General features: G+C 46.3%; 1 protein-coding gene across 1 annotated transcript in view; it reads right to left on the reverse strand.

The window, feature by feature from the left end:
- The window catches only part of CASS4 (Cas scaffold protein family member 4), a 32,527-nt gene extending 19,895 nt beyond the window's left edge, over positions 1–12,632 (reverse strand). Inside the window, exon 1 of the mRNA XM_026503779.4 lies at positions 12,344–12,632. Coding sequence (XP_026359564.3) covers positions 12,344–12,379 — 36 coding nt within the window. The 5' untranslated portion in view covers positions 12,380–12,632. The remainder of the gene's footprint in view (positions 1–12,343) is intronic.
- Between the last annotated feature and the right edge of the window lie 1,610 nt (positions 12,633–14,242).

Here is a 14,242-nt window from a genome sequence, read left to right on the forward strand (position 1 = left end):
AAGAAAGAAACAAAGACAAAGTAAGATTCTCTGGAGAGACCTTCACACAACCACCAGATGCAATGTGTTCATCTATGTTGAATCAGCAATGAGCTATGGGAGTAATTAGCTGCAACTGGAGAAATCTGGGATGTTGTTCGTTCATTCATTCATTCATTCATTCACGAAATTGTATCGAGCGTCTACTATATACCCAGTGCTCTGCTGGAGGTACAGCCGTGAACAACACAGTTCCAGATCTCATGCCAATCTCCGTTCCAGTGCAGGAGACAAACTCCAATCAGATATTCACAGGAAGCAATATAGGGTTTCTACCTCTCTTCCGGACGATGCAGGAAAATATAGGAAGTTATGAGGAATATGGGTGTAGTGAGTGCGTGGCCGTGGAAATTGCGCTCTGGGGGTGAGTAGGAGTTAGTCAGCTCAAGAGTGGGGGAGAGATCATCCAGACAGAGGAAGAGAAATGTTTGAGGGCTGGGGGGAGTGATGGAGGGAGTGTGTGTGTGTCTGTGTGTGTGTGTGTGTGTGTGAAGTGGGTGGTGACTGGAGGAACTGAAAGATGACCAGGCTGGTTGGAGAGAAGTAAACAAAGGATCTGGAGCTTGATTCTGTTTCAGCTGCTGTTTATATCTGGTTGCTGGGTGAAAGGGATTGGAGGGAGTGTCAATGCCAGCTCGTCAAAGCCAGCTCCAGGTGGGAGATGAGGGTTTGGATTTAGGATAGCCCAACGCCAGAGGTGGTGAAGGATCGCATGTGATCTTTAAGGCGAGTCTTGAAAGAAGGACAGGATTATGATTACCAGAGAAGGGAGGAAGGACGCAGTATGGACCAGGGAGAGGAAGAAGCAGAGAGAGAAAATTGGTTCTCGTACTTTCCGTCTTCTGCAGTGGCACAGAGAGCCAGCGCACAGCTACAGCTCTAAGCAGAACCAGGTGGAACGAGCCCTCAGAGACACCACCTGCTGAAGCTTCAATTCTGCGCGTCTTCATTCATCACCCTGTAGACCAGAAGGGTGGGCACAGCTCCTTGGAAACTCTGCAAGACCCCTGCTTGCCTTTCGGTTTTACTTTCCATTTTTCTTTTCTTTACTTCACTTGAAAGAGCAAAGCTGCAGAAACTCAGAGCGTTAGAGCAGGACAGGGACCCTGGATGCTGTCTTCCGGGTTCGCCTCATTAGAGAGCTTTGTGTGCCTGAGACCAGGAGAAGTTACGTGACCTGCCTAAGGTCACACAGCAGCAGGCAGCAGGGAGGGGATTCAAACTCGAGTCTGATTCCAAAGTCTGCTTTGCCGGCTTGAGGCACAGCCCCTCCAAATCCAAGTCAACCTTCTGCTCTGGTCTGCTAACGTCTAAACGCATGTACTTTTAGAAGAAGCTGCTTTAAAGTCATCCATAGTCAGGAGCAGGGAACTCACGTGATTATAGGAGCTGGGCAGAAAGTATATTGAGGCAGGCCAGATGTAAGACATTTGGGAGTGCTGGAGACTGTGGCACGCTCACACAGATTTTAAAATATAAGTTCTCAGGCCAAGGGAAGTGCGGTGCTGCTGAGTCCAGCCCACAGCTGGGGTCTTAGAAGCCCCAGGCTGTTCTCCTTTGCAATCCCAAAGTCAATGGGCAGGAGGCTAGAGCATTTCTACTCAGTGCAGGGCGCCTCTGAACAGATGAATCTGCTTTGAAGTGCCCGCCCTGTTATGTTTATGGCCAAGATTGTATGCCAGGTGCTCACAACTTGAGACTCTCTCTACCCTTTCCTGCTTGCTTCTCTCTTCCCCTTCACAGTTGACACAAGTGCTATCCCAACTCCCTGTACTCTTGTATTTCTAAAATTAAAAAGTTAGTAGCCAGGGGGATAGAAGAGACCCTGAGATGATTTTCCTTCTAAGTAGCCAGAATATCATCATTTCCTTTGGAATGTAAATCGTACCACAAGGTCTCCAGCTCATGGCAGGAAATAGTAAATAAGTAAGTGCCCCAAACAAGAGAAAAGAGATGGTGTATGTGGCCAGAACCATGAGCAGCAAGTGATGGCTGGACCTCCTTTCTTACACCGTCACAGAACCTCATCGCTGACACAATGGGCATCTGTCTTCTACTGAGTTCCTACTTTGAAAAATGTCCATGTTTAGCATTTCAGCTTCTTTCTCATAGATTCCGTGACTTGTTTCCAAGAATTCTTAGTTTTAGGAGAAGGTGGCAGAATTGTTCATACTTCCCCTCTGAGGACCATGAGAGATACATAAACCACAATTTTTTTTAAAGCATACACTGTAAATATTTGAAAGCCTTTGACTTAAGGCAAGTATGAATCTCTGACATTCATAAAGGCTTGCTCTGGATGTAGGAGCTTTGACTTCGAGATCAGTGAAAGCTTCTCTTACAGATCTTTATGGGGCAGCTGAACCCAGACTCAGAACATCAGGAGTGGACACAGAGCAGAGAAAGCCCTTTGATCGTCGTTAAGGATGACAGTCTCCCCTCGAACACACTGGAAGAATTCACTGGAAGTAGCTCATGCTGTGTAAACACACAGATAGGCTTGGAAAGATCAAAGCAGAGAGAATGGTGCTATAGGTTGGCTTGCACATGTTTATTTTCCTTTTTCAAAGCATATTAGGTTTAAAAATAAAGTTTCCAAGAGCACAAGCAAAATCCCCTCACCACCTCCATTTTCTCACCCACATTCTCCAAAAAGGGAAGAAAGACAGGGGAAGAGGGACAACCCTGAGGAAGAGACAAAGTATCTACATGACACTTGTTTTGTGAGAGGTTTTGATGGGTGACAACATTCTGTGAGGTAAGATGACAGGGTGGACATGTTTTTAGGGAGTCATGGCAGAGACGGTCTGGAAAGGCTTCCCGGTTCGCACACTCCACATAACAACACAGCCTTCTTACACATGCTGTGTTAGCTAGTACTAACTTCCTGTAACTAATCAAAGAGGAAAAGCTCCCCTTCGATCTTTTGGCTACACACTGAGTCAGGCGTCACGTTACTTTCGTCGTTTACTATTTAGCCAATGCCCCGTGCGTGAGGATAGCTCACAGTCTTTCAACTTCTGTGCCAGGCACTGTAGTAACTCGCCAAGATGATCTCCCTGGTATTTACAATTCCATGAAGCAGTTACTGTGACTAATACTCTGTTTGAGAGAGGAGACAACTAAGGCACAGAGAGGGTGGTTAAGTAGCTTAAGGATGCACAGAGAGCAAGGCACAGAACCAAGAACGGAACGCAGGCAGGTTTGACCCTGGAGGCTGCCCTTTTGGCTCACAGATCACAGTGCTTGGCACAGACTTCACCACAAGATGGTATGTGTGTCTTGACAGACAAGCGAATGACAAAGTGTGCCTCCGAGAGAGGGACGGTAAGCTGATAAATACATTTTAACTCAGGTGTGTATGTTGCGTGGTCATTTATCAGAATTAGATCCTGCCCTAAGAATTCAGGACATAGCTTACATGTAATAACTGGTAAATAATGATCCATTTTTATAACGGAATACCATACAGCCATTAAAAAGATGGAAACGGAGCAATCTTCAAAATATAGTATGAATTTTTTAAAAAATCAGGATTACAAACTGTGTGTACAGTAGGTCCTTGTGAGTATAGCATCTTTCTGGACAATGACGTAAGTTTTTGGTTGGGGCTTTCCCTCTGGCCAGGGGGACCAGAGCCCTGGAAACTACAGACATTTGGGATTAAAGGAAAACATGCTTTCAGTCCATGCTCATTGGTATAGTTAGAATTTTGTAAACCATGGTTTTTATGTTTTAGTTTTAAAAAAGGATTTGGTTCTATTGGAAGAAAATGGCTTTCCATGGGTAAACTTGAGCGACTGGTTGTCATTAATCACTCCCGTCCATTCTACCCTGATTGGATAGAAGGAACCTTGCCTCGAAGTCAACTTCATCTCAGCTGAAAGCATGTATCCACACAAAGTCATACCACCAACAGCGAAAACGAGGACGAGCTGTTGCAAGACGCCAGAGCTGGCGTTGCGTGCCTGTAACATGGGGGAGGGCGGCGAGAACGACCTGCTGCTGCTTCCCCCCCACCCCCGGGGCTGTATTCTGAGGTCTCCTCTTCCTTTTCTCCCCCCAGCCCCACCACCCCATTTCCTGTCTTCCATTTGTCCCTCCTTCCTTCTTCCCTCCTCTTGAAGAATCTCCCTTGGAAGATTGTTCAAGAAAGAAGCTGCTACCGTCACTTCTGTTTTCCCTCACGGATTTCAATAGCTTTCCAGAGCAACACTTCCACTGACAAGTGCAATTCCACAAGCTATAGGGAACTAAGCGTCACGGCAGATCGCAAAATGGTATATTTCATAAGCAGAACTCGCCCTGCGACTTGCAACCGTATTCAATTACACCCCTTTCATGTGTCGTGCCTAATGTGGTGAGAGAGCCTGAGACGGTTCTGCTTCAAGACTCTGCATTTTAGTCTCGGAAATATTTAGGCTTTTTTTTTTTTTTCTTAATGAGGTGACAGCTAAGTAGTTTCTTGCATCATCCTACGACATAAAGAAGAGTTGTTTCTCTTGGAGCTGGCTTTTGGAGACTTAGCAAAGTGGCTAAAGGAGAGTCGCGGAGGGAAAGCTGCTGTTGTCTGCCAGAGAGGCTGGGGAAATCAGCGAGCTTCGGCCCCAGCAAGCCCCTCTGAAAAAGTGGACGAGTTCTCCAGTGAAAGGCCCCAGAATGTGGAGAAAGTGACCCGAAGTCACTTTCAGTGAGACACCGAAATGACGTCCCCCCAATTACCTTTATGTTTAGAGTAACACGTAAGCTTTAAAAAAAAAATTACCCGAGTAGAATACAACTTTTTAAACAAAATAAAAATTCTCTCTTTTCGGGTTCAAAGCCCAAAATGGGCCATAGAGCAACTTTCAGTTACTTCCACTGGTGTGATATTTATTTAAGGAATATCATTATCTGCTCCCTTAACTTAGGGGAAAAATTTGAGATAACAAGTAATGGACCCCTTTCCATGGTGAATTTAGAGTCCCAAACAGTTTGAATAGTTGCAAGAAACGGATGCCAGCAGAGAGAAACTCCGATACTCACACTTACCTTCATCTTGATCCTTCAAAGAAAGTATTTTTAGAGGTGATTACTCCATATCCTGGAAAACACGGCAGAAATCGCTTGGGGAGGGCAGTTCTTCGGTGACAGTTTGTGCTGGAATGCTGGGAGGTGTGGGTCTGAAACACTTGTGTGTGAACAGTGTCCTCTTCCTGCAGCTGTTCTCGCCAGCAGATCTGGGCTGAACCCAACAGCCCTGGGAAAGGATGGGGCCGGCCACACCATGCGTTCCCTCCATCTGTCCCCTGCTCCCCTCCCCCCCAGCCATCTGGGTGCAAACAGCCATTGTGGTGGGAATAACCCTGGTGAACTTGGAAATGAGAAGCTCTATGAGAGAAACAGAACAACTGAAGTAAAAGAGTGATTCCTTGTCTTCCTAACACCTATCAAAATGCTCCTGGATGATGGCGTCGTCTATGAAAAAGCACAAACTTGAAGTGATTTCTCCACGGTACCATCGACCTCTGGATCCCTCCAGCTTTGAATTCTTCCTGATGGTTCAGATGAAAAAGCCCCTCATCACAGGACTTCCGTAGCTCCAGAACGTCTTGCCCACTGATGAGACTTTGAGGAAGTGATTGGTCAGAAAAAAATTCCAAAGCCGCCCAATGGAAGTGAAGTATTTTCTTCCCTGAGGCCTGAATACTGTGGTTTTCCAATAGGTTTGGGTCTTGACCAGATCCATTTGTTTGAATCTACTTCCCTTTTTCATGGGAACCTTGCTAGAATGCACTTTTAGTGCTTCAATGATTTGCAATTATATATTAAGCACCTACTGTATGTCTGACAACATGTGCTGGGGGGAGCAAGCAGCCCCAGGTCCCCTTGGTCTGGCCTCAGGATTGAAATGATGCAATGAGAAACCAGGCCTTCTAGTAATTGATTTTTTAAGATATGGCCCAAGATGGGTCCCTGTTATACCAAACTGTGTCCTTTGGGCCTCAGGGTCCTGGAGATCCAGCGGATCTATTCCTCACCATCCCCCTCCACCACCTCCACGTCCACTCCTGGCCAGCCATGTCCCTGGCTTATTGATTAAGATACCTCGTTTGGAAAAAAGAGAAGTTGGAAGCAACTTCTGAAAGTGGTTGAGGTTCAGCTCTTGCTCGTGAGAAGCTTGTGGAGGGAGGAGGGCGAGTAACTGGGAGTGTCTCGGGGGCTCCATAGGTAGGTTCTTTCCCTTCTTAGCTTCCTTGTCTCTCTTCCTTCTTTCTCTTTTTTTTGAAAGGAAAAGAAGAGGGAAGGCAGGGGGGATACGAGAAGGTGTTCTGTCCACCTCTGACGAGGAGGACACTTTGTCTAAGACTGTGCTTCTTCAACCCGTGTGTCTATTAATGGCTTCCCATCACAGCCATGTGTCGTCGCTCCATTTTTTTACTTAAAGTAAAATGTTAAATGAGGCCAATTAAAAACAACTCCCTTAAGCAACATTACCTATAAAATTACGTTTGATGAGCTAGGTTTCATTTTTTTCTAATGCACATGAGAATACATAACTGACGTTAGGAAAATGTTCTATCCATGTCCCGCATCTAAGATCATCTTGTTTGCCAGCAGTCAAGGTCCCTGCAGTGTGTGATTTTTTTCCATCTGATTGATCAGGAAAAATTCAAAGTTGGCCCAAGCTGTTTCACGGATCACAGAAAAATAATGGAAATTTCATGCCTGCTCACCGAATTCTCCATCCCCCAGGGTCATTTTTAGGGGTGTTAGGAAAGCAAGGAGCCACCCTGTTATTTAAGCTCTTGGTCTCCCCCTCTGTGGGTGTGAATTTATTCCAGTCCCTGGGCTTGTAACAGGTATGGAGCAAAAGCTGTTTCTTGATTCTAAGGAGAAGTAACACTTTAAAGAAAAAGAACAAAACTATACATTCAGTAACTTCTAAGCTCACGGAGACATTCTCTCTGGAGTGAGTGGCCACACGGGGAGCCCAGACATGCCCGTGGATCACTTTTCAGTGGTTCCGTGTTTTCCCTTGAGGGGTTTGCAGAGACAGCAAAGCCTTCGTGCGGAAGCCTGAGATGATATCCCAGGGGCAGGACACATTGCCTTCTTGGCATTAACTCTGTTCCCATGGTGTGGACACAGGCGTCCTCCTCCATTCTGATCTACAAATGGCTTATGAGCAGTGCAGTTGGACATGGTTCCTAAAATATTTATTTCCCCTTTTTGCAACTCATGTTGGAGTATCCAAATATCACTTCTCCCCGCCTCCCACCTCTGTCCTTTGAAGTTATTTCCCCTCCAGGCACTTGTCATTTCCTCCCTTAGTCATCCCAGTACCAAAATGACCACGTTCTGTTTCTAGGCCAGCTTCCCCATTCAATGATCATGCAGGCCACTTTTCTTCGAATAGTCTGTAACTGTGGGGGTCCCGAGGGTGTTTGGTTTAGCCCCCCCCTTTTTAATAGTGTGCTCTCTAGCCAATAAAATGTTAGGAGAATTAAAGTTATTAAACAAGGGTGATCATATAATGTGATGGACTTTTTATTAACTAAAACGACAGTTTATTATACTCAGAAAGGGGCCGAGACACTTTTGTCCTTTGTGGCGTTTAGAATAGTGCATGGCACAGGGCAGGCACTCGATATTTGTTGAATGAATGAAAGCTATATTGTCTGGAAATAAGGTTGGTAGAAAACAAACATTGGTTTCGGAAAAAAGGGGTGTGTAGCACGTGTAGTTCAATGAAAACTATTTATACCTTTATTTACTATTCTTTCTGTTCACATCCTCTGACGGTTTCAAATGTCAAAAGTTTTTTCCAAAAGGCAGGGCAAGCAATTTTTGTCTGTGTCCGTTGAGAACAGCATGGCGGCTTCCAAAATGGAAAGGGCGGCCACCCGCCTTTGTCTCCTGACTCAGGCCCCAGCTTCTGCTCTTCTTGGCCAACAGTCCACTTGTTGCATAGCAGCCTGAGTGATGTCTTAGAAACATAAATCAGACCATGTCATCTCCTGCTTTAAATAGGCCAGTGGCTTCCTTTGCAGCTGGAATGCACCTCAAAGTTCTTTTCAGGACCAAAAAGGTCCTACGTGAACAGGACCCTGCTTCCCCCTCCGATCTCATTTCTGCCCACTCTCTCTCCTTGTCCTTCTGTCCCAACAACGCTGGCCTTTTTACGGATCCTCCACCATGGGGAATTCATCCCTGCCGCAGGGCCTTTGCCTTTGCTGTCCCCTCTGCCTGGAATGCTTCTGCCATCATTCAGGGCTCCAGAGAGGCCCTTCCTGTCCATCACCTCCATCAGATCACCTTGTTTTAGTTTCTTCATGGCCGTTATCAGCAGCTGGAATCATTCTGTCCGGTCACTCATCTACTGACTTTCTGACCCCACCAGAACATCAGCTCCGTGTTGATCATCCGAACCCCGGGATCCAATAATTACCCGCTGACTGGTGTGTATAGCCAAACGATGCACGGTGAATCCTGTTCTCACGCTGGCTGTTGTATCTGGGCTGTTTTGCCTTGTGAGGCAGGTGAAGGATGGAGCTGCTGGACAAGCTCACAGGGAGGCCGCAGGTCCTTCTGACCTTGACTTCAGCTGCAAAGCTCAGATCTAAGGCAACATCTGACCATGGGAGCAGGAAGGGGGCTAGTTCTCGAGAGTCTAGGCTGAGTGGGTCCAGCTGGGGCCAGATAAGGCTTAGGGAGCTTAGAGTCAGGGCCGGCCTCGGTTCCCAGGTGTCTGACAACTAGGAAGTACTGTTTCTGACCTTGTGGCAGGGCAGGGCTATGTCGCAAGTTTCCATCTGCACTCTCTGTGACCTCCCATTTATTCACACACACACACACACACACACACACACACACACACACACACACACACTCAAAGCGTTTATTGGGCACCTACTATGGGCGGGCACTGCTGTAGGCACTGGAGATGTAGCACTGAAGAAAAACGCCCAGCTCTGTCCCTTGTAGAGCTGGTGCTCCAGAGGGAAGACAGATGATGAACAAAGGGAGAAACAATTGGGAAAGATGATTTCAGATGTTGATAAAGTAAGAGGAGGCGGAAGATGAGAATGACCAGGGAGGGTGCCGGTGGGAAGAGAGACTTGGATGGGGTGGGCCAGAGAGGGGTCAAGCAAGTGAGCGAGTGTGGAAGATGCTTGTGGGGAGGCCCCAATGGGATCCAGCCCCCAAATGGAACATCCCAAGGCAGGGGAAGGGGAGGCAGTGAGGTGGGGGGTCTGGCAGGAGGGGGTCAGGCTGGCCTTGTGACCATCGTAAGTTCTCTGCACACGTTCCCACTTGCCATTCCTCAACAAAGACTGAGTTACAATGTCTTGCTTCCCATCTCAGAGGTCCTAAAGGCACAAGGAGAGCCCGCAACTTCTCCCCACCCACAAATGACATCCCCAGTGCTCTTGCCCGGAGTACAGAAACAAGCTCCATCTGGCAAGCCGCAGACCCATCGCCGTTGGGTCTATCAGTGTCTAGACCAGACCTGGGAATGTTGGCGATTTTAATTCTCCATCTTTACTGTGACCCTCCTTGAGGGGCTCAAGGACCACTCCACCCAGAATTGGGATGGAAGAGGGCTAAAGGATATTTGCTCTTTACTTGAGGCTGAATCCGAAACGTTAAGGCCATCTAAGAACATTTAAATGTGCGTAACACATAAATATTACTTTGAGCAGTTCTCTGGACATCCACCCTTCAGTAACAGGGGAAAGACACTTGTTTGAAAACTCCTTTCAGAAAACCAGGTGAGCACACAGCCATATTGACAGAAGAGGGAAAGTATAGGCCATAGAGAAAATACTGTGCGGAAGCAGGTTTAAGTTTTTTTGTGTTTTTTTTTTTAAGATTTTATTCATTCAACAGAGATAGAGACAGCCAGCGAGAGAGGGAACGCAAGCAGGGGGAGTGGGAGAGGAAGAAGCAGGCTCATAGCGGAGGAGCCTGATGTGGGGCTCGATCCCACAACGCCGGGATCATGCCCTGAGCCGAAGGCAGACGCTAAACCGCTGTGCCACCCAGGCGCCCCCGAAAGCAGGTTTAAAATAGAATCAAATTTCAGAAATTTTCAGAAAGTGAAGGAGAACAAATACCATGCTTACTTGACTCTGTAATTCTCCTTCAAGTCCAGTGAGACCAACATGTCTGTGCCCAAAGATGTCAATTTCACTATCACCTCTAATGGTGTGCCCTCAGGGGCGCACATGTGCGGGCACACGCACACACTCAGAAGTGAATACAATTTGTAACACATGGGACTCCATCACTAAAGTACACGCAGACTCTATTGTCATAAATAAGGCACTTTGGAAACTACCTGAGATCCAAAACAAGGGTTTACATACAATAAAATCACTTCTGCACCCTGTCTTTGAGACCTAACTTTCCAGCATTTCTTGAATGGAGTTGAATATGGAGCCATCCAGCTACAGTCCAGTAAGCCAACGAAGGACGTGTTAAATGGACCACGTTGCCACACATGACGAGCTTCTCCCTCTGTTGCACATGTACGGCTCCCAGCGTTTCCTCGCACTTCTATCATCATATTGATTTTCCAATTTCTCTTGGTTTTATACAAGAATTAGGGAAAACCTAATGAAAGTCAGACAACTACACAAAGGCTGCTGGGCACAAAGGTCAAGACTCTACTGACAAAGAACTGTTGGGTGACAAGCAGCAGCACCAGGGGACAGCGTGATGCCCTGGCACTGGTCACCACCCACTGTCCGCAGGCCACCTTCAGGGTATGAGAGGTGTTTTGGGGTCCCCTGATGAACATGAGGGTGCTTCAAAGCCAAATGCACCGAAGCTGAGAACCACTTACATGGTATGACCCCTGACTGCATTGTATCACCAGCTAATAAAAAGCAATTAATTAATAATAATCAAGGAGATCAATTGTGCGAAAATAAGTGGGACTCTAATATATATTGTTAATCTGGTGAGAAGCTCAACAGTTGTAGTTAGTGCTTCTATTTGTAGAAAGCTTTTAAAAAAGTATATTATATCGTATGTGCATTGACAGTTTTGTAGGGGTCCTAGCAAACCCTGAGCGGAGGTTGCCTCTGGGCGAGGCGTTGAAGACGTGAGTTCTTGCCCCAGTACTGCCGTGATGTGGACTGAGTATTAGAAGGACATTATTAATTCAACGTTAAATTTTCTTGCCTGCGATCAGATTGGAGTTGTGTAGAAGAATGTCCTTGTTTTTAGGAGACACATTATTGAGGTGAAGTGTCATTTAGGGGGGAAAGGTCATTATGCCAACAATTTGTTTTCAAATGGTTTAACAACAGTAACAACAAAGTGTGTGCACACGTGGGTCTAAATATACACAAATAGATGCAGACAGATGTGACAAAGTGCCAGGAATTAGTGAATCTAGGTAAAGGGTATGCAGGGATTTACCGAATTATTTTTTTCCCCCAGTTTTCCAATGGTTTAAAATTTTTTTAAAAAAAATAGTTGGGTATAAAATTCTCCGGTAGCTTAGATATTTATACGCAATCCATATAAAAGAGGCTGTCATAGGTTACTCGGCCATACATTCCACTAGTGACATCCATTGTTATTATTTTAATACTAAGTAACATATATGTAATTCATATAAACAAGCTTCCCCTTTAGTAACTGTTTCATTTTTTCCTGTTCTACTTTAGATTTTTAAAAGGTATAGCAAGATAATCCTTGAGTTTCATTTTCCTTGTGTCCCAGCTGTTTTTCCTTTAAAGCAGCCATTACAACTTTCTAAATAGCGAATCTTTTTTGAGTCATGACACAGACTTGAGCCCCACTCACACCTATCAGTACAAAAGTTCCCGGGAAGTAGTGTGCGGAATGCCCCCTGTGGACTCAGCACGGGAGGCAGAAGCCAGATCTAGACTCTGCTCTTGGGAAGGAACACAGAATCAACCAGGACACTTGGGAGTGACACCAAGGGTCTACAGGGTCCAGAGAGAAGGGAGGTCAACACGGGCTGAGGCCGAGACTCACATCTTGCTCGAAAAGTGTGTCAGAAGGCAAATGAACACAAAGGGATGGACGGGTTGTGTTATCAACCCCATAAACTGGCTTCTGCTGGAAGTCATTTTCATCCTTCTCTGAATCGGACTGGCAGGCGCTTTGAGTACATACCTCTTCCACACTTAGACTCATGTTAAACTTTTCCTTCTCAAACTCACATGTTACTAGTATTCACCTCTCGACTCCATTAGAAACTTGGAACGAAAATCGGTCACTGTCCTTAACTATAACAGGTTGTTTTGCCCCCCCTGCCCATCCAAACAGCCCCGACACTCACCTTGGGCGCACCATCCATGATGCCGGCTCCTTTCATCTTGGTGTGAAACAGCTCCCGTGAGCTCTCCGGCTAATATCTCCGGCTTCAGCGGAGGATTATGCAATGTCACTGCATGCCTCTGGCCGGTTCTCAGAAACTGAATTCTATGGAGCTATCTGACAACACGGGAAATTGCCAAAACGATTCTCCCAGCAGGCAGACTTTCTGGAAAGCACGATAAGAGTAAAATAAAGGGCCTGATGGAGAGAAGACAGAAATCCAGGCCACCCTCACTCCTTGATGCCAGGCATCTCCCTTGGTCTGTAAGTAGAGATTGTCACACATTTGCTATGTGAAACCGCAAAAGAAGAAAAAAAAAAAAACGCTCTTCTGCTTTATAGGGTGAAGTTCCTACTTTGAATGCTTGGTGTATGGACACTCAGCATTCGTGTCCCCATAAACTCTGTGAACAACTTCCACCAGACAGACCGAGCTCGTTCTCCTGATTAGAGCCCGCTAGGCCAAATTTGTGATCGTGGTCAGCCTCTCTTCCTTCCTGCTTCCCAAACTTGTCCCGCATCCAGCCGGGAGAAAATAAGTCAAGGGGAATGCCCTAAAGGACCTAGTCCCCACTCATCTCTCCTCCGATGCACACTGCTCCTCGCTCTGACCCCATGCCTACCTTCTGGTCTTTGCTCCAAAACATCATGATGAACATTTTCCGAGTGCTGACTCTGTACCAGCGCTCTGCTGAGCACTTTTCAGAACAATTAAATTATCTCTTAAATCTCACCCACCCACCATCTGAACTCGAAACCACAGCACTAGCTCACTGCAGTTCGGCATTGCTTGCTAAGTCTTTTTACTTTCTCGAAATTCAGCCTAAGCATTCAGAGAGGACGTACAGGGAAGAAGACTCCTTGCTAGGCACGTTCACAGTTTTATTTCATTTAAACAGACTGGTACCCACTCTTCCGAGCCTGGCTCAGGTTACCTCTCCAACCGGTGATCTCTCCCTGCTGCTACCTCCCTACCCTTCTAGCACTCTCTGTCTGGTCTGCCAGCTATCCAACTCTGTGTAGTCAGTCCTTGCAAGTCTGAGCACCAGGAAGGATTTACTGACGGAAAGAGCTGACTGATTTCTGGCTGAGACAATTCGTGTTTTAAATCGTTATCATTGTTGGGAGTTAACTTCTGGGGCCAAGTAATTGACGTGTCGCAGATGGGAGCAGATAAACCGGCAGGCAACAATGACCCCACAGAATGAACACAAGCTGACTGAACAACAAATTGAGAGTGGCGATCCATAGAGAGGACGACAGAGATGGGAGAATGGGGAGTAATTTAGGGAAGGCTTTGTGAGGAAGGCAAGATATGAGAAGCAGGGGCAGATCTGTATAAAGGCAGAGCTTGTTTCTAGCTGCAGCACCATGAATGTGCAAAAAAAAAAAAAAAAAAGAGAGAGAGAGATGGAATGAGCAAGTTCCATTTAAGGGAACCAAGCAGATTCAGTTGGAAGAGCAATGAGTCATAAGGGCTGAGGTTATGAATGACAGCCTGGGCTAGCAGAAGGATTCTATCCTATTCGTCTTTACGGATAGGACAAATCATTAAAGTGATACTCCTGCAAGGCATATAACTCGTAATACGTATAAGACAAAGGCCTCTACGGAATGACAGGTGATACCCACGCCGTTGATTGTGCAGCTGGACATTTTTCAGGGGTGTGCCTCTTCGCTCCTGCTTTCTTCTGGCCCTAACCTGCATCTCTGTGTTGGTGGGCGTGGTCGTCCCGGATCTCAGATGAGGAAGATGCAGGCAATGCTGAGCTAAGGCCGAGGTTCACGTTTCCAGGGTGGGAATCTATTAACCTCAATTTGATGCTTCCATATATGTTTAGATATAACTATGTCATGATTT

The sequence above is a fragment of the Ursus arctos genome, unplaced genomic scaffold, assembly GCF_023065955.2.
Source record: "Ursus arctos isolate Adak ecotype North America unplaced genomic scaffold, UrsArc2.0 scaffold_16, whole genome shotgun sequence".
In the NCBI taxonomy this organism is placed as follows: domain Eukaryota; kingdom Metazoa; phylum Chordata; class Mammalia; order Carnivora; family Ursidae; genus Ursus; species Ursus arctos.